General features: G+C 42.7%; 1 protein-coding gene across 6 annotated transcripts in view; it reads left to right on the forward strand.

Annotated features, from left to right (window-relative positions):
• Positions 1-27,313, forward strand: part of NUMB (NUMB endocytic adaptor protein) — a 184,917-nt gene that overhangs the window by 142,000 nt on the left and 15,604 nt on the right. For 5 of the 6 annotated variants that reach the window (XM_069208919.1, XM_069208917.1, XM_069208920.1 and 2 more), the window contains 2 exons: positions 13,287-13,592; positions 18,170-18,319. In XM_069208919.1, the coding sequence (XP_069065020.1) occupies positions 13,287-13,592; positions 18,170-18,319 (456 nt within the window). The remainder of the gene's footprint in view (positions 1-13,286; positions 13,593-18,169; positions 18,320-27,313) is intronic. The other variant, XM_069208922.1, reaches the window with a different exon arrangement.

Here is a 27,313-nt window from a genome sequence, read left to right on the forward strand (position 1 = left end):
CATTTAATTTATCACCTTTCAGAATAATTAGTGTGTTGCCCTAAGAGGTACAGGGATGCCTAGACGTGGATCCCGTGCACATGAGTTACTAGTGGCTATAATTAATTCAAGAATTCCGTCCATAACTTTTTTGTGTACTTAAGAAAATGAATAATTTAAGGTTTCTTCTGTCGAATTGGCAATGAAATTATAGAATATGTGTCATTTCTTGATCTCAACTGTGGTTTGCGAAGCTTTTGAAGAAAGGAGGGCAGTTTCCCACTTTTTGGTGAAAATAAAGCAATGCTTTCAGGGAAAAAATCTATTTCTTGATGGCAAACCATCACCATGCTTACAACTAGCTTCAGATAAAACAGGGTACACACGAGCTATGGGCTTAGTGGGTTTAGTTTGAGATGGTGGTTTCCGGTGCTCGTCACTGAACTATCAGCACCAGCATTTATGACAGCCTGCCACAAGGTGGAGCTGTTTGTCTAATTTGGAGATGAGCACAACAACAGTTGTTTATTGATAAATCTACATTAAAAGTAACTACTACCTACTGCTCAAACTTTTCTTATAGCTCTGGGGGCCTGGAATAGTCGGAAATGTCACACTAATAGGAGTGTGATGGTTAGTACTTGTGTTGGTACTGTTATTGGTAGTGCTGGCAAGGGTAATGCGTGGTGCGAGATGTACTGATCTCTTGATATATATATATATATATATATATATCTCCATGTTTACAATGGTCGGAGCGTTTATTTTGTTTTGTCAGTAACTTTGCCGCCGTTTGGTGAATCTTCCAGAAATTTTCAAAACATATACTTTGGCCAATTCAGCTGCTGCCTTGAAAGTTTCTGGGTGATCCGTCAAGTGGGGACCGAGAAAAAGAGGAGGGGTGGGGGTCCTGTGTCAGTGGAATTTTTCACATTTTTGAACATGACTACAATCCAAGCCGCTAAACAGAAATGCACCAAATTTGGCAGAAAGCTAGACCTTGATCCAGAAAGCACTCTTTTGTCGTGATTTGGTGTAAATTGGTTCAGTAGTTTTGGAGCAATTAGGGTGTAAAAAATGTAGATATCTAGGGAAGCTGTCCCTGTGCTGATATATGATTGGCTGACAGCACTTCAACCAGGAAAAAAGGAAGGTAAAAAAAGAAAAAGGGCCAGGGTAGGGACAACCTGACCCCTCAGCTCTGGTGCTGGTGGCTGAGAGGCCCTCACTAGGGCTTAAAAGCAATTTTTTGTTTGTTTTTTGAAACATCAGAATAATCAGATGATTTTTTTTTCCCTGACATTTAAAAAGTAAAAAAACAAAAAGAAAGAAATGCTGGTTTCTCACCCTCCTAATGAAACCCCCAGGTGGGCCAAGTCCCAGAAGCAGGTGCCCACCCCCTCCCCAAGGATCCTAAGCTTCGAGGACCACCACCTCCCCGGGGCTAAATTTATATAAGAATGAGGGTCGTTTCTGACTCCCGGCCCCAAGGACCACTACCTCCCCAGGGCTCCTTACAACATTGGAGGGGGGTTGCGTTGCCCCCCTTGAGGAACCAATAATGACAATGGGGGACCACCACCCCGCAGGACCGGCTCCCGCTATGTCCTGGGGTGCCCACCCCCAGCACATAGCAGTTTGCTCTCACTTGGCGGCAGCTTCCACAGTTCCCGCCAAGTCCGAGTGAACACTTCACTTTCTGTTTTCATCTGTTTCCCTGCACGCAAATAAGCGTGCAAGGAAACAGATGAAAACATTGCCATTTAAAGCAATTCCCTGCTTGTGGGAACAATGCTGGCTACAGCAGGATGTGTGGGAGCCGGATAGGACAGTGGGGGCCTTCATGCTTCCCCGCTGTCCTGTAGCTGAGAGAATGAGAGTGAATGAGAATGTTATAGTGATGTTTGGCTGCAGAGTGGAACAGTCACTTCTGGGCTAATGTTCAAGGTCTTGTCCTGTCACTCAGTAGACTGAAGGTTCAAATCCTAGTGTTTACTAGTGTTTTGACTGTTAAATTTTACTAGTGAGGGAACATTCACATTTCTTTCCAATCACGTGTGGGTTGACTGTCATATAGGTATGTCTAGAAGTATCACCTATGGCCTAAAGGCTGAGGTCACAGACCCTCACTCTGAAACTTGAGGATTCCACTCTAGGTGTGTTCGTGGTCATTTTCCTTCTTTACTTTCTTTTAAACTTCAAAAGTTTAAGGTTCATGCTGAAAGGTGATCTCAATCTTTTTATTATTGATTACTACATTTTTCTTTTCAATTTTTCCAGGTATCTCATTCTAATTGTATCATTTATCAAAGCCTAAAAATCTCTCCCTCTCCCTCTCATTCTTTCCCTCTTTCAGTCTTTCTCCCACGCATACACCCACTCAGACCCTGATTCACCCACTCGGACCCACTTAAACTCTCATGCACCCACTCACATACCCACACAGACACTGACGCACCAACTCGCAGACCCACACAGACACTGACGCACCCACTAACAGACCCACACATGTTAAAGAAAATCCAAATTTGTATATATAGGGACGCAATGGCTTTGCAAACCCTCCAGATCTCTTGCTGAGATCTGATTGGCTGCCAGCACTTTCACAAGGAAGTGTTGGCAGACATCTTGGTCGTCGATTACCAGAAAAAATAAATAAAAGGGGCTTTGGGTAGGTACACCCTGACCCCTTAGCTCTGGTGCTGGGGTCCCAGAAAGACCATCCCCCTCAACACCCTCTGGGGACTGCCTCCCCCACTCTGGCCATGCACCCAACAAGGTAGCACTTACTAAATAACAAGTAGAAAGTCCTCCTTCTTACACCCACTCTCAAACCCACATAGACCCTCTCATGCACACTCACACACCCAGGCAGACACTCTCACAGCCATTGTCACACCTAGAGACACCCTCTCACACCCAGAGAGATAGGCGCTGTGGACAACTCCCGCCGCAACACGGCCAAATGCCGTGCTCGGCATGAGGTTGGGTAGTTAGGGGGGGGTTATCCGCAGGGACTGTGGGGAGGCTGGGCCCTGTGGGAGGCCGTGCGCAGGGTTTAGTGGTTACAGGGGGTTGGCTGCAGTTCCCTTCCCCGCCGCACCTGGCCAAAGTCTGCATGGCAGTGGTTGTATTAACGTATAGTAATGAAAATTACGTGACGTTAAAAAAATAAAATACAAAAAAGCCCATAGAAATTCACTGAAAAAAAAAAAAAACAGAGGTTATGGGTACCTTATTGTTAGACATTAGATTTTTTTTTTTTTTAAACTTAGAAATTCACTGAAATAAACCAAAGGCTACAGGGACATTATAGCTAGGTTCTGAGTTTACTCACACAAAACAGGAGAAATCCAGCAGGTATAGTTAGTTATTTCAAGTAACTATAACTTGCGGCTTAAGGTAACTATAATTCGCGCCCTCGCCTTGCACTGCTAATTACCCCAGATATTACAGCACTCATGACAACTTTTCTAATGTCAGTAAAAGTATCAATGGAACAGAAGTCAAATTAGTGAAGACAAAACTGCATGGGGGTGAAGGGGCACGATTTATAGTTCTCTTAAGCCACGAGTTATAACTGTAGGTATAACTGCTGAATTTCTCTGGTTTTGTGTGAGTAAATTTAGAACCGAACTATCATCCCTGTAACCTTTGTTTTGTAAAGGGAAAATATATGTATTATTTTTTATGATTTTGTTTTTTTAAATTATTTTTATTTTACAAATGAACTACTGGCTATGGGCTGTAGCATAAGACGGCCAGGCACGTCACTGTAACCTGCAGCCATTTTTGAGCAGTAGAGGACAGATTGGTTAACTTTTTGAAGGATATAGCAAGTTGTATTAAAAAACTACCCTGCAATTACACTGTGTGCTACATAATGGTACCTGCTATAAATTCCTATACTTTAGAATTTTGTCACCTGCATAGAGGATTGCTGTACACATTACACTAACGGAATTTCAGTTGATTTCATTTGTATCAAAAAGCAGCATCTTATTCGTTCAGTAAATTCCATGCAAATTCAAATTAAAAAGCCTTCTAGCTTCAAAAACTGCACATTAGTTTTAAAAGGTAGAGCCGAATTGGGGATTATTGCAGATAGTCTTTTCTCTCTCTTGAAATTGCCATCATGTATCAGAATGCTAAACAATGTCGGGACAGTTAATTTTTTACTGTATGTGGTGAAGATCCCAAACTGTGGCCTGTTTCTTCTTTGTGTCTGTGTAAAATGTTGCATTGTCGAGTATTTTTTATTTATTTATTTTTGCTTCATTTGACATTTCTTTTTGTTATGTTAGAGATATTTTTTTATTGTACCGTTGCCCAGAAAGGGTGTACTGACATTAGCAATACGGGACCATGCCATGCAGAATGAGAACTGTTATGATTGTTGAAAAGCCCGTTTTGAAAGAACAGAGGAAAGCTAGTATCCAAGCTAATGGAATTAGGCAAGTTAAACTATTTTCTTGTAGTAAATAAGTAAAAAGTGCCACTGCCATCTCTGCCGCATGTTATTCTTGGGACGCTGAGCAAGGAGGCATCTGATAAACGAAGATTATGGCCAGGACGATAGTGGACAGTTATCCTCGTCAAATACCTAGGACTCTTCCCAGTCATGGTCTTGTGTACCAAACATGTGGACTTGAAGTTGACCCTCGTACGAGCAGGGAGCCATTGAGATGACCTTTATGAGGGCGTTGTGTGTGGTATTTTGGGTAGAATAATGACCAGCATGGAGTCTGCATTGTGAGCCACCTGGATCAGGACCACGAAGCCAGCTGAATTTCCCCAAACACAGCGCATTTCTATAGTCGAGCCTGGATACGATCAAGGTTTGAATGACTGTTTTGTGGGCTTCAATATGAGGAACCTTGAAAAATTGCACAGAATTGTCAAAATAGAATAGCATGTTTCCGCTTCGTGGTATACGTTTGTGGCTATGATTAACTCCGTCAAGTAGGACTCCCAAATTCCCAGCATGTGAAACTGGAAAAAGCAGAGCTCCTAGTTCTCGGTGACCATTCATTACTGCCAAAGATGATTTTGATTGAATTTAATGGAAGGCAAATGGAGTGTATCTGACTGGCCACTGCCCTCATGCATGCTGTAAAGTTGGCATGAATGACAGTCATATTGCCAGAGATGGTGACAATGAACTGCGTACTATCCACTATGACACCATCTTGAGGCCAGAGGAACAAACCAGCTCAGCTAAGGGCCACATTTAGATGTTAGAAAGCAAAGGGCTGAAGCGGAACCCCATAGGCACCCACTGCACAATGGAGACTGCTGTTTAGTTGAAAGGGGCAAGAGATACGGCCTGTGTCCATAATCAATCACAAGGAAAGCTAGCCATTCAAGAGCACGATAAGAAACACCTATTTTGTAAAGATGTTTAATTAAGATGGAATATGAGACAGTGTTGAAAGCTGCGAACAGGTCTCAAAGGACCAGTGTCGCTGAGCCATCTCCAATGTCTTCTGGAGGATGTCCATAACCGCCACCAATGGCGTTTCAGTATTATGGTTGGTGCGAAAGTCCGAGTTTGATATGTTGAGTAAGTCATGGAGTTCTAAATAATTCTGGAGCTCGGTACTGATCGCTGTTTCCAATGATTTCGAGGGTAGAGCCAGTTTTCTTTGCCATTGTTTTTCAGTTCTTTCCAATCATGAGGGTTCCCTTCAGTAGCCCCAGCCACATTCTAGTTCTTTCAGTATCCAAAACCCTTTTTCCAACACTGATTCCTCTATTGGTGAGAGTTCCTAATCTCCATTTTCTTCTGACATTAACTCTTTGACAGGTTGTCTCTAATCTTAAATATACCTCTTGGTAATGATGAGCTTTTGTTGGGGGAATTATGACATGTAGACATTCATTCCTGAGCCTTAATTGTTACATGGGACTCTTCTGATCCAGGATGAGGATATGACATCAAAGAACCTTCTCCTAGGATTCTTTGATGTTCACAATCTTTGATTTGTAGGGTGCTATTCTTGCAACCATACAGAGGATTCCTCTGTGCCAAGAGTACATCAGTGTCTACATTTACCTAACCTCCCCACCATGCTGTTTTTTCCTGACAAATCATAAATAGGCTCAAATGCCTCAGGAGAACAAGGTCATTTACCACAAGAGTTCTGCATCATTGTGGTAGTCGAAACTATGACAGTGATTCTACAATAAGAGGATGTCGACCTCAAAGAGTCTCTTAATGAAAATACTTTGACCACAGAGGGATGTCTTTCATTTTTTGGATCCAGAATTCGTCCATAAAGTTAAAATGCCCAAGTCAACCTGCTGCTGGTTGCAGGAATGTTGTTCAATCAGCTCAAAAGTGCAATTAGCTCTTAAAGCAGGCCTTCATTTTTTAAAACTGTTTTGAGCCTCTCGGAGTTAATACAATTTTGTAAAGTTGTGAAACAGTGTAACTTGCACACCCAGAGAGTAATAGTACATTCCGCCAAAAGAATGGCATCAAACGCAGCTGATTAACATATGTAGCTACCAAGTGGCAGATATGACACACCTTTAACAAGCACTTTTGCTCTGACGTCCAGGCAATGTCGCTGAGCCTGCTTTCAATAAGAAGAGCCTCTCTTCCTTTAGCTTGTAGGCTTGCTGTTTGGCAGCCTAATTGAGTAGCAGGCAAATGTTTTTAAAGATCCATTGTTGAAGGTTACCTACTTGCAACTACAATTCTGCAGTGTACAAAAGAATTGTGAAGTGCAAATCTTAAATACTAGTCATAATCCTAATCGAGAAGCGTTCTTGCTTCTGATGTTTTCTTCATGTGCTTTCATATTAACACTGGAAAAAAGAACAATCTTAAGTTGGTGTATAAAGATATAGGGTGTTGTATGTATTAGGTTGGTGCCTTAACTAGTCATTAGTCACCCAATAGTAGACAGCATATAGTCCTATAATAATAAAGCTACAAACATGTTGGTAGCCGCAATTAATTTGCTTACAGAACTACTCCGTGCTCACCACCTACATTTGGAAGTTATCTCGAAGTCACAGGTTCACTAGACTGCAAGGCTGACTCGGCCTCCAGTCCTTCCAGTGCTATTAAATTGAGCACCATTAAAATATGTAATAGTAATCCCGGTTATTTAAAGGGCTTCCAAACCATTGCTATGCTGCTTGAAGTGCAACATAAAGAACAAGCCCCTATTTATTAATCCAGTGTTTCTGTTTTTCACTGATTAGCTGATGATTCTCCCTCCCGCCTGTTTGTTCAGTACATTATTTACGATGCACTTGTGCTTTGAACATCAGAAGATGACTTCCCAACGAGGAGAGTAAATTATGTATGTCCTCTTCATTGGCCATTGAAATAGCTCTAACCGTGAAATGAATAGACCATGTTGATTAAAGTATCTATCCTTTAACCTTCTATCCCATCTGATCTCTTTCTATCTTTCCTATTTTCTCTTCTTTCATCTACTTATGTGCTTCCTCTTTCCTTCTAGTGTTGACCTCTCCTCCTGCTTCGCTTCATTTGAAATTAGCTCACTCCTCTATCTTGACATTCTTTCTGACTCCTTTTCCCTCCTTAATCTTTTTGCCATGCTTATATATTGCTAAAACATATGTTATAGCAGAAGCTATCTCATGCCACTGAAGTGCCATCCCAATTTGAAGCAGCATAGGAAATGACACAAAGTACAGAGCTCCAAATGGCGATACTTGTAGCAAAACTAACAACATCTGTTTGCTTATTTCTAAATAATCTAGTTGGAAGAGTCTGTCGGTGTTGCTCGCATTTGTATATGAGTAAAGTTTTATAGGAATATTTTACATACTTGATTGTTTCACGGCTTGTGCAAAGTTAGTGTTTGAAGATGAAAAATATGCTTCCTTTGATCTTGCCCAATGTGTAAGCAAGCATCAGTGGGTAAAAGAACACTGTTTGTAACCAGCCTTTGCCATGGGATCACAACGAAGTTAAGTACACAGCTTGTGATAGGTCCATTATCCATCCAGATAGGAAGTCGCAGCACTGGATTTCCCATCATCCATCTTCACCGGAAGTGATATCACTGCTTTCCCAAGAAAAGCATTTTCAAAAGTAGAACCTAGGTAAGAAGATATCATTTTTCATAGTCTGTCTGCACAGGAGGTGGCAGCACTGCATTTCCCATTATCCATCTGCACATTAAGTGGCATCACTTCCTGCCCTCTCCCTACTTCAGTCAGTTCTGTAGGGAAAATCAGTTGCTTGGGCTTTCCCAGCAAAGGGTGGACACAGGCAAGAGCATTGCATGTTTGCACCAGTTATAGCCAGGAATGGTCTTGGGCCAGAATGCCTGTTCTGCTAAAACTTACAAGGTAAAATAAAATCATGTTCCTCACACAGCGCAATCCTGCCAGTCCCCACAATCACAGCCAGGCTTAGATGACCCAGAAACTCACATAATATTCCACACATCAACACAACATTGAACACATCCCACTATCTACTGTAAATCTTCAAACTACCAAACACACCAACTCGTACTCATTAATGCTCCCTCTGTAGTGCTCCATTCACAAGACATGGCAGACCTCATCAACTACATGCTTGATACCTTCTTCATAATAGAAACATGGTTCTGCGTCACATCTTTGTAGAAAATTCGACAACACTAAGGCTGCTTCATATCCTGTAAAATCCGAAACTGGTCATTCTTTAAAGCCCTGTCTCTTGCACGTCTTGCTAACATATTCAACCCCTTCAAATTGACTTTCTAAGAAGATACTGTCTTACCATAATCCTCTTTCATTTCTCTCTGGGTATGCTCTCTCACCCTTACCATTCTCAATGCCTCCCTCATGCCAGGATTCTTCCCAGAGCGGTCAGGGCAGGCCAGATCGTCACACTCTTACATACATTTTCATTAGACTCTGATAAACTCCTCAAGTGTCACCCCATCACTCACCTGCAATTCATCTGCAAGATCATTGAAAAAGTAGTTATCTTTGACTCCAAGGCCACATTAATGCTAGCCATCTCACGCACGACCACCAGTATATCTTGGGATCATGTAGTAGCAATGGGACCATACCTTACACATTGTAGCAGATGCCTTCCTGACCACCAATTAAGGTGATGCGTGCCTCCTGATAGTTCTGTACCTCTCATATGCCTTCAAAACAGTCAGCCATCCCACCATCATATGCACCTCAGCATCTCAATTGGATTTCAGCGGCAATATACTTCAGTGATTCCCTTCCTATCTTTCGATCCGGCACCAGTTTTGGTCACGGGACCAAAACATCTGTGTCACATGTGGAGTCCCTTAGAATTCAACATTGTCCTCATTCATCTTAAGTCTCTACAGGGAGCCTCTTAGTGCTCCACTCACACAACAGCATCACGATTCACCAAAATGCAGCTGACGCACAACTCTGAAAGTCTCCTCTGCTTCAGCCATTCATAGTCTTAAACACTGTCTATACACCATACTCTCCTGGTTGCCCACCACCCACCTGAAGCTCAGCCCATGCAAGTCAGACTTTTTGTTTGCCAAAAACAAGAAACAGTGCACATGTGGGTCAATGACATTAATTTTGACCCCTTCAAACCCCAGTTTTCACTGGATGCCATATCACCTGGATTCACCCTGGACACCTACTTCACCATCTAGGAACACACTGCCATAAAAAAAAAAACAGACGGCCCTGTATCAACTGCTTCCTCTCTTCTAATGAGTGAAACAATTTTTTTCCAGACAGCAACTTTAGAAATGCTCTTCAAGCCCATTTACTTTCACATCTGGATGGTAATATCGCCCTTCTCGTTGTACTTCTGGACTCCACACTATCCATCCCTCTTAAGGGATACATGTGCTGCATATTTAATCCAGGGACTGAAGACAAATGGCTACATTACCCTGGTTCTGATGGAACCTCCTTGGCAGTCAACACCAATTTCAAAACCTCTGGCCCCTTCCACTCCTCCAGGATGACTGTGTTGGATCATTTGTTCTCTAGATACTCCCCAATTAGTGACAGGAATGATCCTGTTGGGCCGTTGCACTTCAGAACGTTACTAAAAAGATTGGTCTTTCAGTGTTTTCAAGTTATCCCCCTAATCAATTTGTCTGGATATTTTGTTTTAGCGCCTTAAAGCTTTTGTTGTTTTCTGCACCATACATATATCCATTTTTGGTCACCATCACATAAAAGAACATGAATGCACTTGAAATAATTCAACTTAATTGTCACTGTGCGTAGCATTTGATAAAGGTGGTTATAGGGACTTTATAGATGAGTAGAATGTAACAAGATAGTGATTTAAAATTAGAAGAAAAAAATTAGGTATGGTATTGATAAAAATAGACTGTAGGAAATCTATATTTTCTGCATGGACTCCCCGGATTTGTCACCTTTTGCTGGACCCTTTATTTTTGATTGGTGTAGAACTTTGTGCAATTTACCCCGACTAAGCAGTAGTGAAGGGCCTCTGCGCTCCTTCAGAACATGGTTGAATTGTCATATTCCTAACTGGCATATTTAACTTGCCTATAAGTCCCTAGTGTATGTTTTAAAGTGAACCCAGGTCCAATAAGTTAAATGCCACCAGTAGACTTCGTACAATCTACTACAGTGAGAGTGCAAAACATGGCTTCTGATCTACCTTGTGTAGCCCAGCTGTAGCGGTGTAAAAACTGCAGTTCGACCTCTCAAAATAAACCCTTTTGACAGGTCAAAGTCTCCCTTTTAAATGTTATGTCTCCTCTATGTAGGCCTTACAGCTCACAAGGCAGAGTGCATTTTATTTACTTGTAGGACATGTACAAATGTAAGGTTAACAAGTCCTTACAGTGATTGGCATCCAAAAATAATTTTTCACTGTGCATGCTTAGTACAGATTAAAATCCTAATACACTATCTCTGGGATAAGTATAATTAAACAGTTATTTTAATAGCACTTTAAAATCCAATTCAATGGTGAAGTTGGGTTTTTAATAAATATTAAGGAAAAGTAACTTTTAGAAAGTTGCCTTTTTTGCTTCAGATTTTTGGAGGTTAATTTGCACTTTCTCTCCGGGTTCTCGCGGGCAGTGATTTGCAGTTGAATAGGTGTGAAAAAGGGGAAAAATGCTTCCCAGGAGTAAACAGTAGGAGACCTGAGTGGGCAGGGAGGGCACCTCTGAATCTCACAGAATAAAAGTTGGGGGTTGTGGGCATTCATTTTGAACAGTATCAAATCCTGTTGGAATGTCACATGCTGCTTGGCAGGTCTGCTGAGTTTACACATTATACTCAGGGCACATTTGAAAGGGAGTGAACAGGATGCCAAGATCATTCGTGTGTAAACACTATCCGGTCTGCTTTTGTCCTAGCAGACCTCTATCTCACTGTTTACCTATAACATTTGGAGTACACTTGAAAGGAAGGGAACCGGATATGCCAAGTCCATTCTTATGTTTTCAGTATCTGGTTGCTGCAGAACTCGGCTTTTGTCCTACCAGAGTAATGTCTCTGTTTATTGGACGGTACAGTGGCTGCTTCAATCTGGATTATTGTGTGTAAAAGCACAGTTTCTAAGGAGACGAACAGTTGTGCACTGCCGTGGTATAATAAAAGGCAAAGTTTATTTGCCCAGCACAAGCACAAACTCAGAGTGATCAACTGCCAAGAGTTCCATCTGTCTGGCATTATATGTAACTTTATGTACAGGAAGTATATACATAGGAGTACATTAGAAGAGCTTAATTATCTACCACTTGGGTCACTGGTGTCTTGAAAGCAGCAGTTTTGACAGTTGTGTCTTGGCATAAATCTGTTGCCTACAGCTTATTAGCTTTCTTAGTTTTCAAGGCCTCAATGAAGTATTCCTAAAATCAAGCAGAATTTCTGTGCCAATCCCTACATTGTATTAAGTAATTGGATAGGGGGTGGAAACCTCTTCAATTCAGTGGGCTCACCCAAGTTCTGGACCTGCATCCTGATAACTGCAAGTGAGTAATGGAAACTTTACAAGTTTCTGCCTATACTACTAATTGAAAAGCAACCCCCAAGCAGTTACAGAATGAAGGGTCAGTCTCAGAATGTTCAAAGTTTGGGGAATTATTCACCCATACTTCAGCAAGTTTATCTTAGTCTCTAAAGTCCTAGTAAAAGCGGGAAAAATAATTCTCACAATGTTGCATTTCTGGCCGAGCCGATGCCTAACCTTCACCTGTTTTTTAGCAAGGAACTACTGAAAGGTGGAGAAACACAAGTTTCCAATCAAGACTTTTTTCAAAACAGGAGCATATTACAAAAAGGCACTCTTGAAAGGAACCTAAAATGAAGCACCAGTTTAAAAATTGTTGAACGGTGGTTCATATATATTTTATGCTTTGAAAGGTGTTCACTGTGAGAGGGCACGAGACTACCAAAGAAACAGACCATGTGTCACCAAAATGAACAAAACAACAGTATCATGGTCACGACAATGAGCCGGATAGGACAGTAAAATTAAGAGAGCTTAATAACTATTTTATGAACCTTATGAACATAAAGCTGATTCAGCTCCATCAGTGGTTAAGAGCGAGTAACTACACCTTTGTGAACAGCGGCTCAAAAAAGCTTTAAGGCAGTTTGTGGTGTGTCCTTCCCTTGGTGTAGATACATTACATCCAAGATATTAATAGCACATAGTCTGTGGTAATGATGTCTACCGGAAGCACTGTGGGACCGAAAATGTTATTGTTTACTCCCCCTCCACCCCAATGCAGTAGGCATTCAGGAGGGTGTGCACAAGAAAGCAGACTTGGAGGATAGTTAAAAATGCGATGATGGTATGACAAGGCAGACCCTTGCAACATCTGCTGTCCCAAACCGATTTCAAGCATTGAGTGTAAAAGGTGTCCTTAGAGTTAACAGATACCTAAAGAAGGCCCAGCTTTTGATCACTTGAAATAAGAAGGTAGATAACAAATGTTTTAGTTGTTGACTAGAGATGCAGGGGATATACAGCAAGAGTGGAATCTGCAATGGGATGCTCCTTGCTCTGTTTCAAAATAAGATCATGATGAATTTTAACCCACTCGAACAATGCTTTGAAGTTCATAAAATAATGTTTTCCACATGATAAATTCTTATATTGGTGCTCTCCGACACTTACAGTTAATGCTTTTATTATTTGCTGCTGCTATTGCCTTGTATCATCATTACTAGTCCTCTGTCTATTTTTACTAATAATACCCTTCAATATTTGCTGTTTTTCCTTGTATATGTTATTCCTGTTACACTTGTTTGGCACATGAGCCTTGAATCCTGCATTCATTGTTGTTCAATTTTGTTGGAACTGTCCATTCTTTTCCCAGCTGAAACAGAAGTTGTGCCTGCCACCACTACACCGACAGTAACAGAAACAACAGCCCCGTCTCCAACCATGCCAACTTCACCCACCATTGAAGAGTCCTTTGTGTTAGACAGCAAAGATCTGAACCATCCCCACGCCATTCCTCGAAGGCATGCTCCTGTTGAACAACTGGCAAGACAAGGATCCTTCCGAGGCTTTCCAGTGCTTAGCCAGAAGATGTCACCCTTCAAGCGCGCGCTCTCTCTCCGAATGAACGAACTGCCTTCTACCATGCAGAGGAAGACAGATTTCCAAATTACGAATCCAGGTAACACTGGGCAGAGGGATTGAGAAAGTACAGCTTTGCTAACAAGCATGATTTTAGAATGAACTTACAAACTCTGAAACACTTAAATGTGTTTTTCTTCTTAAACAACATAGGAACCTGTCATAAACAGAATAAAGCACAGTAAGTACCACATTACCTTAGGAAGGAAGCAAATCAACTCCCTCTCATCTTTCACTACTGACTTAATCACTTTACCTTCACTCCCTCCCACCTATGCAACAGTTGTAATGAAGTACACCTTGCTGCCTGGTGTTCCCAACTGTGTTCCACAACGCCCAGTGTGGGTATATCTCCCTCTGAACCAGTGCTTTGCTATCTTCTGATGTCCACTGTGCTCTGCATCCTGTCATTGATCCTGCAAGAGTACTTTTTCTCTTGCAGCCAGTCAGTCTTCAGGTTCAATGTCTATGTTTGGAGTCCTCACACCTAAAATGGGCAAAGGGAAAAAAAATCTCCCTCGTCCATTAGAATTTGTTTTTTAATTCAGTGTGCAAACTGTTGCCGAACCTGGGTTCCAGATATTTCTCACTTGTGAACCCTTTCAAGCACTCCTGGAAATGTTTTTAAAAGCTAATGTCTTGAAAACTATGTAAGGTTTTTACACCAAACAAGCAAAGACACTTCTTGGGTGAAGTTGTACTCTCGTACCAACTTTAGTGTAATTCCATTCAGTCTTTTTTTCAACTGTTTAAGAGAATAAACATTCCACTGGGAGTGAAAAAAGGGAAATGTCACTTCTGTGAACACTTCCTCCAAAACATCCCCCTGCTTGAAAGATGTGAACGAAGAAAATCGTATGAAGTTAGATTTTCTGAAGGTTTTTTGCATGTTCTTCGAACTGTACCAAAGCACATATTATGAAGACAAAATACGTTCTCAGTGGAAACTCTGACCTAATATTAACTACAGCTGTGTAACATATATATAAATATATAGCACTTCCTCCTGTTACAAAAGAAGACCGGCACGCCAGCAGCAGTTTTTCGAATTTTATTAGTCCAGCATTGGCATAAAGACATGGTTCATGTCTTAATGCCATTGCTGCACGCATAAAAATTGAAAAACTGCTGCCAGAGTGCCGGACTTCTTTTGTAACGGAAGGAGAAAGTGAAATGTTGTCGCGCTGGCGAGCGTGTAGCGGCACCAAGGACGGTCTGGAGCGTGTGTGTGTGTGCGTGTGTGTGCGTGTGTGTGTGTGTGCGTGTGTGTGTGTGTGTGTGTGTATTTTTCTGTCATGGTAGCAGCCACCATTGTGTAGTTAAGAGTTAGCGCCACCTAACATTGAAAATATATTTTTTGATTTGCTTACAACTTTGTCCCAGACTTTGGACAGAACTGCACCTTATCATGTAAACAAGCTCATCATCTCTGGTTGTCCTCAGCACAGCTACTGCCAGGACACCATTAAACTGTAGAGTAAGAAGTGTGAAAAGGAAAAAAAAAAAAAAACACAACAGCAGGCCTTTGCCATCTGTGCACGCAGGATCTGCAAGAGTATCTCTATATCTATCAGGACTGCCACCAACGCTGCTCTAGTTTAGCAAAGAGTTGAAGACGCCTCTGAAGAACACCACATCACAATGCAATAACGATCAACAGCCATTGGCTTTATGCTCGTCTTTGTTCCTGTACACCACTCCGCTGCCTTTTGCTAGGTTCACGCTATAGAAATACCACATACATTCAGAGCATCACCTGCTTAGTGTATTCCACTGCAGTTCAGCCAGCCACATTTTATGCAGATCCATGCAGTGTAACACAAAAAATAGTTAAAAGGGGTTAAAAAATGATGTTTTTTCACATTTTAGGTCTCACAAGAAATTTTACCCGCACTTACCTCTAAAACTGCTGAACAGATTTACCCCAAATCTGGCACGACGTAGAACATTACTCAGAAAGCATGTTTTTGTTAGCTTGGTGTATATCCGTTTATTACTTTTTGAGATATTTGCATTTGAAAAAGATGCTGAGTAGGCTTCAAAGGATTAACGATTTTATATAACTTGTCAGTTGAAAATCCATTAAGAAATGATACCCTTTGCAGCATTTGATGAATGTCAGACATTTGGCTGACAAGTATTTTCAAATTTGTGCAGGGGAGGTGCAAAGGTGTTCACCTTCTTAGAACTTTGGCTCTTGTGTGGCAGATCTGCACAAAATTTGTCAGAAGTTTGGAAGGATTGGTTTTCTGTTGGTATTTTAAGTGTTGTGCCAATCCATCGGGAAAGGGAGTTAAAGTGGGAAGCGGAGCGCATAACATTTATGTTTACTTATAACTTTAGCACTGTTTGAATCTACCACAAATGTGACAATCTGTTAGCTAATGTTACACAAAATGCTAGGCTTCAGTTTTCTAGCAGATCTACTGGGTTGGGGGGAGGAGAGACGGCAACAGTAAGGGAGGAGGCTCAAACAATTTTGATTTACTAATAACCTGGGCAGTATTTGATAGATCTGCATGCTGTTTCTAAGGGCCTGATTACGACCTAAGGCGTTATTTATCGCCCCGATAAACAACAATAGCATTGGGTACATTGGATGAGTTGATATAGCCTTAGAACCCGCCGTAGCGGGCTCTACCGGCTATTAAAGGCCCGCTCCTGCGTTAAATGCCCGAGCCAAAGGCAGGTTCTAAGGCTATTAGAATATTCTGACACTCAGGGCAGAATGTTCTATTAAAAAAAACAAATTGCTCACAGAGCCCGAGGGGATTAAAATCCCCTCGGGCTCTGTGAGGCTTTGTTCACAGCTGTTGCTGTGAACAGAGCGAACATTGGAATGTTGGCGCTGAGGGCTTTTACCGGCCAGTAAAAGCCCGCAGCACTCCATTGTTTTCAATGGAGTTGCCAACGTTCGAATTTTCTAATTGGGAATAACATACGGATTTTGGTGTTTAACACACTAAAATCCACATGATATAGTAAATCTCGTGTTTTTCCTGTTAAATTTCGGCAGGTTTGACCTACTAAAATTTAACGAAGGTTGAGTTGTTTAACAAATCCAATAATTATCAAATGTGTTAAACATCTTCAAACTTGTAATTATGACCCATGTGTAAGCAGGAGTTTACGCATGGGTAGAAATTTCACGAGAAACTCATCATCAGGCCCTTATTGTTGTAAATATCATGCAGGTCCATCAAGGAATGTGGGGAGGGAGTAGTCAGAAGTGGTGATTTGCTAATATGTTTGGCACAGTACAAAATATGGCATTTAGCAGTGTTTGCCTTTTTGAGCAGATCCATAAACGACGAGGGCACAAATTGGGGCAATAAAAGTTTAATTCACTAAGAACTTCGGTGCTGTTAGATCAATTTTGTCGGACAGCAAATTAAGCACAGAGAAAGCCAGCTGAACCTTTTGACCAGTCTGAGTGAAATCTGTCAATTTAAAAAAAGAGTAAATTGTCTGCATCATTCTTTAGGAATGAGCACCCATGGTAACTCATGCACGTCATAACACGTGCTCACTCCGACAAAATGACGTGACCAGCCTCATCATTGAGCCCTTTTTGTGCTGATACAGCAGAGTACCACCAACAGCATTGGTATTGTCAATAGGTCTTCAGGACGAGACCTATGGCCTTCGCCAGTGCTTGTTTCCTGCACCATTGTCAGTGGTGTATTGGGCATGGAGGCTGGCATGAGTAATGGTGTGCATTTGATATCATAACTGGCGAATTACAGGGAGTTTCTGGTTTTGCCTTCACTGAACCATAACTGACATCTACATTTTTGTAACTTTTTTTCAGTGAAAAAATCTATATATTTTGGTGTCAGCCATCGTGAATTGAAGTTTTGCTTACATTGCGCTCCCCACAAGGAATGCATTTTTTAAAATCTTGAATAACGTTAATGGTGCACAGATTCACAATATTTTCTAAATAGATTACAAAGCAGTAAAAATCAATTATGTGTGTGTGTTTGTACATAACTTATTTACATTTCACTTATTCTATTCAGAATCTCTTGTGATTCTGAGTACCATTAATGTGGGCAATAACATCTCTAATTTATGGCCCTTAGAAATGGCAACAGTGCTTTGAAGTGTTGCATAAAGAAACGAGTATACTTGTCAGATATATGTTATGCAGAAGAGAAACTTACCTGCAAGTGTAGTTATCGAGCTTTAGCATGCTCGTAAATTCACATGCTATCCTCTTTCTTCCTCATGAATCTCATTTCTGATGTGAAAATAATCTAAAATAGTTCAGGTGTGGATCTGGAGGATGTTAGTCCTGGTGAGAAGGTGAAACACCACAAAAAGGAGGTGGATGTTGCAGAAGGAGTGCAGATTTTGTGCAGCACTGTAGCTGAGCATTATAGGAATACTAAAGAAAGAAATCCAGGGATTGCAAGGATCGTGTAAGGATCTGACAGCGCATTACAAGCCTACGTTGTTGTTATTTTCCCTACCATCTACTTGTAGCTTTCAATTAATATAGTATGTCCTGACCTTAATATGTTTTGAACAATAACAAAACAAGGCTTATCTTAGTGCTGTTCTTAAAGGTTTTGAGTTGCAGTTTCTATTCACTCCTGCTTTGTATCTTTTCAGTACACGAAGTAGAAGGGGAAGGAGACAGCATTAGCGCCTTGTGTTCTCAGATCACTAATGCTTTCAGTGGGCCGCCTGAGGACCCTTTTTCATCTGCCCCAATGACCAAGCCTGTCACAACAACTGCGCCTCAGTCTCCAGCCTTCCAAGGTTTGTAACTGAGCACAGCAAATTTTGGTGCTTGACATTTATATTTTGTTATAGATGGTGCCTTTTAAGCAGCGTATTCTAAATGTGTTGTGAGGTAGTGTTTGATTAACTGAGTGCAAGTATACATATTACTAATATTTAGTAGGGCTGTAGGAAAAAAGGTAATATATACTTATTTAAGAGGTCTCAGTCTTGTTGCAATATTGTCTTTGAATGGATGTCTTTCAAGGTTAGGGAGGGAGCCTGCTTTTGCCATCGTGCACTTATACTCACTTAAGTAAGACACTAATTCTCCATCTTGCTATTTCCATGAATTCAAGAACACTGAATAGCTCTGCCTGAAGTCTTTCCATCCAGCCTCGACAAATGGAGAAGTGTTATTGTAGATAGTCAAAATGTCAACAGTATATTACATGAGCGGACAAGATGAAACCAGATTCATCTATTCAAGTTTTTCAGATAGTGTATCTTGGGCGTAGCTCCAGAAAGCAGTCCACCATCAGTGATTACTGTAACAGCTCACAGACACATGGTTAGAAGCTTTTCATAAGATCATGATTAGGCTGTCAGACAACTCTTCGACGTCTATGGTGAACCTGAAAAAAACAGATTTTCAATGACTTTTCCTCTACTTCACCTTATACCCAAACTGAAGTAGAAGAGAAGCTTCATGATAGGGTCTCAATGAGCATGCCATAGGATGGTGCATGTGCATTTTCTGGCCCGCAGGACAAAGTCAAAAACCTCAATGAAAGTAAGTTTTACCATCTTTTTGGTGAACAGGATGTGCAAGTTTAAGTGTGACGGACATAGTTCTCTCTTGGCAGGGGTGAGGCAGTCAACAATCAACAGGATTTCAGCTGGTGTCTCAGTCAGCCTAACACTCCTGTGGACATGCTCATTCACCGCAGAATGAATGCTCCAACTAGATGCTGCTCCACTATGGAGAGAAGTGTGTAAGGCTCTAGGGACTGGATGTAACTTTGACAGTAAAGGTCTCAGCAACCACACAAGTTAGTAGAGGATGAGAGCTTCCCTCTGAAATAGCTATCTTGGTGTGGGGCTGGCAGTGGCACAGTTCTTCTGCCTCTGCAACATTCCATGCTTGGAGTTCTTATTCCAAAGGCAACACGCTAGCACCTGTGCCTTGGGTCTTGAGATGGTAATGCAGGTTCGTAGAAGACATGACAGTCTACATACCTCTTGCCTCTAGTTGGTATCAGCTCAAGCATTCTCCATAATCTTTCCGCTCTAGTCTGAACTTTTGGTGGAGTCTAGCCAATCTGCCTATGCCTGTACAAAACTAATCTGGCTGACCTCGCAATTTTCTTCAGATGTTAAGTTAAGAAGGTGAGGGGTGTGGGGGATGGGGGGGGGGGGGGGAAATGTGGAAGTGTCAGTCTTGCCTTTATGTTCTTTGTGAATCCTTAGAAACCAGCATCCCTTACAACTCTCAGAGGTCCAGACCCATAGTGATAGCATAGTTTGCTTAAAGTCTTTAGGGTCTTGTGGATTCAACTCATGCTCTCACGTGTGAACCCTTTTCAGCCAGAGCAATCCAAGGGAGGTTGATTGTGCAGTCCAGTATCTCATTTGTTCAGTTGTTGCTAGAGTGGTGTGCTTAGCCACAGGCTGAACTATCCGAACTGTGTTTATCCCTCTGGTTCTGATCAGAGGATCTCTCCATGTTCCACTGAAAGACCTGGATAGAATTTCCTGGGGGTGGGAGGGTGTGGAGGGGGGTAGTTGTAAGGCGATTTAAGAAGTGAGCAGTGCAGTTGCATACAGAAGTACGTGAGACTTCAGTCTCGATAACTTTGCTTCTTATAACGGCAACTAACCTTGAAGCTTCACATAGACAAGTTGGCCTGAGTTTTACACAAATTTCACAGCCATGCTATGCAAGGACACAGATACTCTCACTTTCTTATTCTCTCCCTTTCTCTCTATCCCGATCTCAATTTATGTAGATCCAAATGTCCTAAGAATTCCCAGAGTGCCAAAGGCACGTGCATAGCTTCCACGTATCTGGTCAAGAATCTATTATTGGCTAGTCACAAGTGATGCTTTCACCTGGGCCACCAGAATAGAACATATCCCCAGGTCTTTGTCCGATCATGCTCCTGTTCCCTTAAAGATTACTCCCCCTACCATTTGTTAGCGGGCCTTCTTGTGGAGACTTCTCCTAAATGCACTTAGAGGCCACGTAAGACAGAAAGGACATCCTTGAGTATTTCTCCCTTAATGCGCAATCAATGGAATCACCCTCGTCACTTCAGGAAACTTTCAAAATTGTTTTTTGTGTAGCTTTCATGTCCAGCAGGCCGAGGTATTACAGATGCTACGAATACAGTTGACTCGACTGGAATATGACATCCATACACTTAAGTTCAACTATTTTGAGCCAGAGGACACAAGTATACATATTACCCTCAGAAGTAAACTGGTAGAATTTGAGGACGTGGCAGCCAGGGAGAGACACTACCTGGTAAGGGAGACGATGGTTAGGCGCTATGGGAAGGGAGGCAGAGGAGGCAAAACTCTGGCCAGGCTCCTCAATAAATCTTGGGCCAGTGACTACATCATGGAACGTCCTGATATTACGCAAACCATCCACATCGGTCCCGACAACATTATACATGCTATGACGCATTTCTATGACCTGTATTGCTCGACTGCGGTACATGACCCCATTGTCTTACATGCATTTCTTGACTTGTACCTACTCATCTAGCTGAAGGATGCCCATCAGCAATACCTAGATGTGCCCTTTGCGGTTGAGGACATAGTCCAGTTCATTCAGGGTACGCCAGGAGATAAAGTGGTGGGATTGGACAGATTAGCCATGTTCTTTTCCAAAGAATACGCCCAGATACTTGCCTCCCCCCCCCACCACATGCTAGTCAAAGAGGCACTACAGACTGGTGCACTACCACCCTCCCTTCATGAAGGAGTAATTGTTGACCCTTGAAGATGAATGGTGATAACAAAATCCTGGCCAAATTAATTACTACCTGCTTGCTTCTGCTGGATATTGTTCGACCTGATCAGTCCGTTTTCATTCCAGGACACTCCACAGACCACAGTCTACACACTGTTTGCACTCAATCACTCCATAGGCCCCCAACTCAGCGCAGCCACCGTCCTACTCGTCACCACTACAGCGTTCAGCTCCTTAGAGTTGTTTTATTTATTCCAGTTTTGACTCCTATCAGGATCAGTTATCTATTCCTTTGTTGGATAAAACTCCCTTAAATGTTACCTAGCGCACAGTTGCACATAAATGGCAAGATTAGCCCTCTTTTTCCCATTTCTAGAGGCGCACCAGACAGGGATGGCTGCTATTGCCCATCCTATTTGCAATCATGATGGAGCCCCCTAGCAGCCGGGTTGTGGCAACACCACTCACATAGGGGGCTAGCCTAGTTTGCCAGAAGGATACTGGTTTCCATGTGCGCTGGCAGTGTTGCATTATATATCCAAGATTCTTTGGCTAACATCTCGACCATAAGCCAAGAGATAATTGGGTTTTGTGGGAATTTTATTAACTGGTCTAAATCTGTTATTCCCCCACTCACCCCAGCAACAGACTTGTTTGAATCTTGAAACCCATTGCAATTGACAATTGAGCTGGTTCGTTATCTTGAAATAAGGATGAGCAGAAATACTGAAGAGCTCTGGACTGTGAACTACTGCAAGTTAATGCCATGGCTGGAGGAACAGATTCCGGTCTGGTCTGTACTGCCACTGCCCTTGTCGGGGAGAATTGCAGTTGCCATAATGATAGTCGTCCCCAGGTTCCTGTTCCTGTTCATCAGTATCTCTATCCTCCTTATGATGCATTTTGTCAAACTGCGCCAGGCCGACCTCATAGTTAGTGCCTGGGCCAATAAACAGAGAGGAGTTGCATGGGAAACACTGACTATTCTCTTTGAGCAGGGGTGTATCTGTGCTCCTGACATGGCTAGTACTAGCACAGCGCCCAAGCTCAACTTGCACACTTACAGTTGCAAACCTCCTTGTTCCAGCTGCACACTGCTGTCGAGTCCAACAATGTGGCCCCCTGTACCTGCCTCTCTGTTGGCCTCAAGTAGAGATTGACACTGTGGCCTGCACAGTGTGGGCATGGGATAGACTGCAGCTGTGCTACTGAACTGATTAGACTTCCTTTATGCACCACCAACCTCATGCAACCCCCCCCCCCCCCCCCCAGGATTGATGATGGTGTCTGCTATTGGTTAAAATTGCTGCGGCTCCACACCTTTGTTGACCTCTACACAGATGGGTAATTCCTTACAGCAGAACATATTTTGGATAACCCGCATCACCCCCCCCCCCTATATGTTATGTGTGTATCATAGCCTCCAAGCTGCCTTCTGAGCCCTTCACAACACCTTTCTAAAGGTCCAACAAACTCTCCACACTCTAGATGTATCAATAACAAATCCCTCTTCTCATAAAGTAATCACTCGCCTAGATGCAACATTGTGAGAGAAGGCTCCTGTGCGTACCCTGAGAGCTTAGTCTGCCTGGTAGGCAGATCTAGACCCTTCCTTGACCTCAGGACAGTGGCATTATTGATGTGCTCAGACTATTGCTCTCTTGACGAATTGCCAAAGACTCAGTCTTGCAAATTAAATTCATTGACTACCTGCCAACTTTAAGAGACAGGGCTTTCAGAGAATGCTCGATGCCTGAGATATACAGTAAACACTGCTTCCTTTTTACACCTCACATGGAATTGTCTTGCAGTTGCCCAATAATGGACTGACATCTGTAATGCCATCTCCTCGATCAGGGACCATTGCCCCCCAGTGTTCCCCAACCCCAGCCCCCCCCCCACCCCCCACTCCCCAGTGGCTCTTTTTGAGTATGTGAAGGATGTCCCACCTGGGGTTTTGGAGCCTGACTTCACTGCTGCTGCTCCTGACGAAGTTTAGAGTTGTGTTTAGAGTAGTGATGCATTGGAATAGATGCCCCCTACCCAATTCATGTGCGGGCTGCAGGACGCCTCATAGTGCCAGGAGCAGTTTAAGGCATTGTTGCACTGGGATTACCCTGTTTATAGATGGTTAATACAGTCTGTTGTTGATACTTATTTATTGTATATTAATGGACAATGGGTCTATGATTTACTGTATACCAAGTTGCTTACTATGCTGTAAATTTGTTTTCCTCACAACTTGCTGTGATGTACTGTGTAAGCCCTTCCCCCTGCTGTATTGTTGCTTGATTCTGTAAAAACTGCATAAAGATAGCTTTTTTTTAAAAGTGGATCTCGTGTCCAGTACAAGTTGAGTACTCTGCTGGTGAGCAGCTCACTCAATCACGCAGAGCATCTGCCAGGGGATTCATGATGTGAGCCCCCCTGCTCAGAAAACATGCTTTGTTCTTTGGAAATGATGAGATGAGGAGCAGGCTGGCACAGTGCTACTGCGGCAGGTACTTTAACCCCTACACACCTCTTGTATTGTGCATGTCAGTTGTGCTTTCCTACTTGTTGTCAGGCTCCAAGGTGCTCTCTAAATGGTCGAGTAGCTGGTTATTCAGTCTTGATGAGGGAAGGTGTGTGTTGAAGTGTCAGCTTTTGTGTTGAGTTTTGTTGTTGTGCATGAGGCCCAGAGAGTGCATTCCAGTCTTGGAGCAGCAGCAGGTAGCAGGCACATTACACATGAAGAAGAATGCAAATGGAGTGTGAAGGGCAGCTTTGCAGGCAGTGATTTCAAACCAGTATGACTTGAGCTTAGCTGTATCCTGCTATGGAAGGTCTTTAGTGTTATTCTAAATTCAAAAGGAGCTTTGGATGATCCTTTTTTTTCTTAGGAAGTAAGTTTTAAGACTTGCATATCTGGAACAGTGAAAGAGCTACCCCCAATGGGATTTTAGTGAAAGCTCACTTGGACACCTGAAAGCTCGGTTAAGGTACCAGTTGGACACAAATGAATGCCCATCCAGGAGCAATAGAAGCACACAGGACCTCTGGATGCACTACTGGAGCACCAGGGATATTTTAAATTCTAGTATAGTAAAGCCTAATATGTGTATGCTTACTTGTACAGACACCACATCAGCTTATATATTTTTCAGACTGTAGTGGGTAGTTTTTACAAGGCAGAAGAGTGGGAACCTGATGACAACATGGGTGTGAAAGGGCAGATTCCAGCCCTAGGACCTTTCCTGTCCCAAAAAAGGGCCACATAGGGAGGACCCTACTGGAAGATACCACTACTCTTCCTTCCTTTACCTAGATGGTAGCTGGAAGCATGGAACCAGGCTTAACTTCTAGAAGGGTACGCTCACATGGCTAAAGTTATGCACTATCAGGCAAAACAGTCTGTCCCGTTGTGTGGATCCTGCATTAACACATGTATCAAAAATCAAATATTTCACTACCAGCAACACCTAATCATTACTATTTGTAAATTTGATGATGAGTTTGTTTTGTTTCACAAAAAACACTTATTGCCTAGAAACCCCCCAATGCAGAGATGGTCCAAGGAAGAACTTTCAAATAAGTTTGTTTGCAAGAAGCTACTTTCAGTTGGATAATTCTAACCACACATTCCTCACCATAAGAATATCTCTAGGTGTCAGGCTGGCTCCGGAGATTTTTGCAGCATTGTCCTTGTGTGCTGAAATGTGATATTGTGCGGTTCATGCTGTAGCGCCATAGCTCCCCAGATATGGTGGAGTGGAGCTGCATGAAAGTGGCACTCCTAGGCATTTACCTCAGTTCCTTACTATTTGTACCCTCAAGTGTGGATGCAAAGCTCTGCTCCTAACTTGGTCAGCCTTCCAACGACTTCTACGTTTCTATGACAGTGGCCTAGGCAACAATGACACCCCTAAGAATTACATGAGTCAATCCTTGTGAAGAGTGCAAGAAGCAGATGCCCGTCATCGATCTGCACAAGGTGTGTTTGTGGTGCTTAGGCTCTGACCAGGGCTTTTCAGTCATGCAGCATATATGCCCTTATGCACCCAAAGGCAATTAGGGTGTGGGAGGTGAAGCTCTACTTCCCTGAACATAAGCAGAGGTCATGGTCGAAGCACATATCCTGCTCCCTCTCAAGTTGTGGGCCTGGTTGCAGTCCTAGTCTTGAGGACACACTCACATAAAGTTCATTTCCTGGTCGAGGTCTTCCAGTAAGTCAAAGTCTAGACATAAACAACTGAACACCAAGTGGGATTTGGCTGCATCCTGTCACTCAGTCTGGTAAAAAAAAAAAAAAAAAAAGGAGTTGTGAGAGCAAGATAAAGAATGTAATCCTCTGGTGTCACCCAAATCATACCCAGTCCTGCAGTTATTCCTAAAGCATTCCTAATTTTCTGGGCCGTTCTTAACAGCACAGCTGATCGAAAAAAGTAATGCTGCTGATCATCATTGCAATTCTTTTTCCTCCTGGTGCACCTTCAGGCACCACAGAGCCTCATGGATCTTTAGTTGGACTTCCACCAGCCGGTCTGCCATTTTGAGAGACAGGCCCACACCAACACTGGTCCAGGCCCCTACTCCGACACCAGAGTCCACACCTGATACAGCACTGATACAGAACCTGACCAGGCACAATTCGGTCACCACATCGATCTCTACCCCCAAACAGATTGTCATCACACTCCAGGTCCATTTCGCACTACGAGATGACAAAGGTGCAACTTACTTCCTCATTATACTGATAACACCTTGTGTTTAGACATCCAGTATGGTAGTTGGCAAGAGACATCCCCTGAAACAGAGCAGTACTCACCATCTGGACAACAGTGGAAAAAGTGCCTTTCTTGTAGTGGTGGCTGCAGACTTGTAATTGCCCACTGTTAAGACGAATGTGTTAACTGAAATTCCTAAACCAGGGCTGGCGAGGGCCTCTGAACCATTTTTGCCTTTCAGCTAAGCCCTTACTCGTGCCCTTAAGGTGATGTTTAGCTTTTTCCAAACCATGCTCGTGCCCTCTAGTCAGTCAGCCTGTACCTAGGTGACACAAACTGGCTGTGGTGGCCTAGAGTTCCTAATCAAACATCCTGCACTAGAAAGCCTGATAGTTCCCGCAACAACAAAGGTCAGTCCAAATTCCTTTCTACTATCCTCTGACAGAGGATCAAAAAGATTGATTCCTTCGGAAAGAGAATGTTTCCTTCTGGTAGTTTAGCCCTTAGATGCATTAACGCAGTTTGTCTCCTGGGAAGATATACCTATGCATTATGGGATATGCCGAACAAGATCTTGCCGGCCATCTTGCAGAACCTTAGAGAGTCTTTAGCTGAAATTAGTGATGGGCTAGATGGTACAGCATATATGCTCTGAGCTGGCCTGAATTCTACTGATTCTTTAGTAAGAGTTGTTGGCACCAGTGTTGTACTCAGGCAGCACATTTGGATGAGATCAGTCAGGTTTTCAGGGTTTGCCAGCATCCCTATACGCATCCTGCAGTACCACTGCTGGTACCTGCAGCTCAAGGTGGGTCAGAAACACTTTCAGTTTGCTCCAGCACCTCGGTTGGACACAAAAATGATGACAGTGGTTGGTATCCATCTTTGAAGGTCAGAGATGCATGTATTTCTGTACCTAGATAACTAGTTGCTAAAGACGAGCTTGCTGCAGTCAGCCAGGTACCACCTCCGAATTATGCTGTAGTCTGATATCCATGTTTTTTTTTCGTCAACGAGTGGAAGTCCCAGCTATGCACCACACAAAGGATTACCTTAACAGGGGCTGTCCTGAACCCTGGCATTCAAGGTCACCTCTACAGCGAGTCTGATGCTTTCACGATAAAATGCAATGTTTTGGGTCCAATCCTGGATCTCTGTAAGGATAGTTCTGAGGCTTCTTGGACTGCTAGCCTCGGGCATCCTCCTTATCCTGAACGCCAGATGGCATGTTTTAATCCAACAGTTGAGCCTCAGTTTTCAGTGGGCCTAGCCTCAGAGATGTTTCTTTGACTCCATCCGGATTTCTAGGGGTCGGCTCAGAATGTTCTGTGGTGGCAGACAGTTACC

Source organism: Pleurodeles waltl, chromosome 9 (genome assembly GCF_031143425.1).
Source record: "Pleurodeles waltl isolate 20211129_DDA chromosome 9, aPleWal1.hap1.20221129, whole genome shotgun sequence".
NCBI lineage: Eukaryota > Metazoa > Chordata > Amphibia > Caudata > Salamandridae > Pleurodeles > Pleurodeles waltl.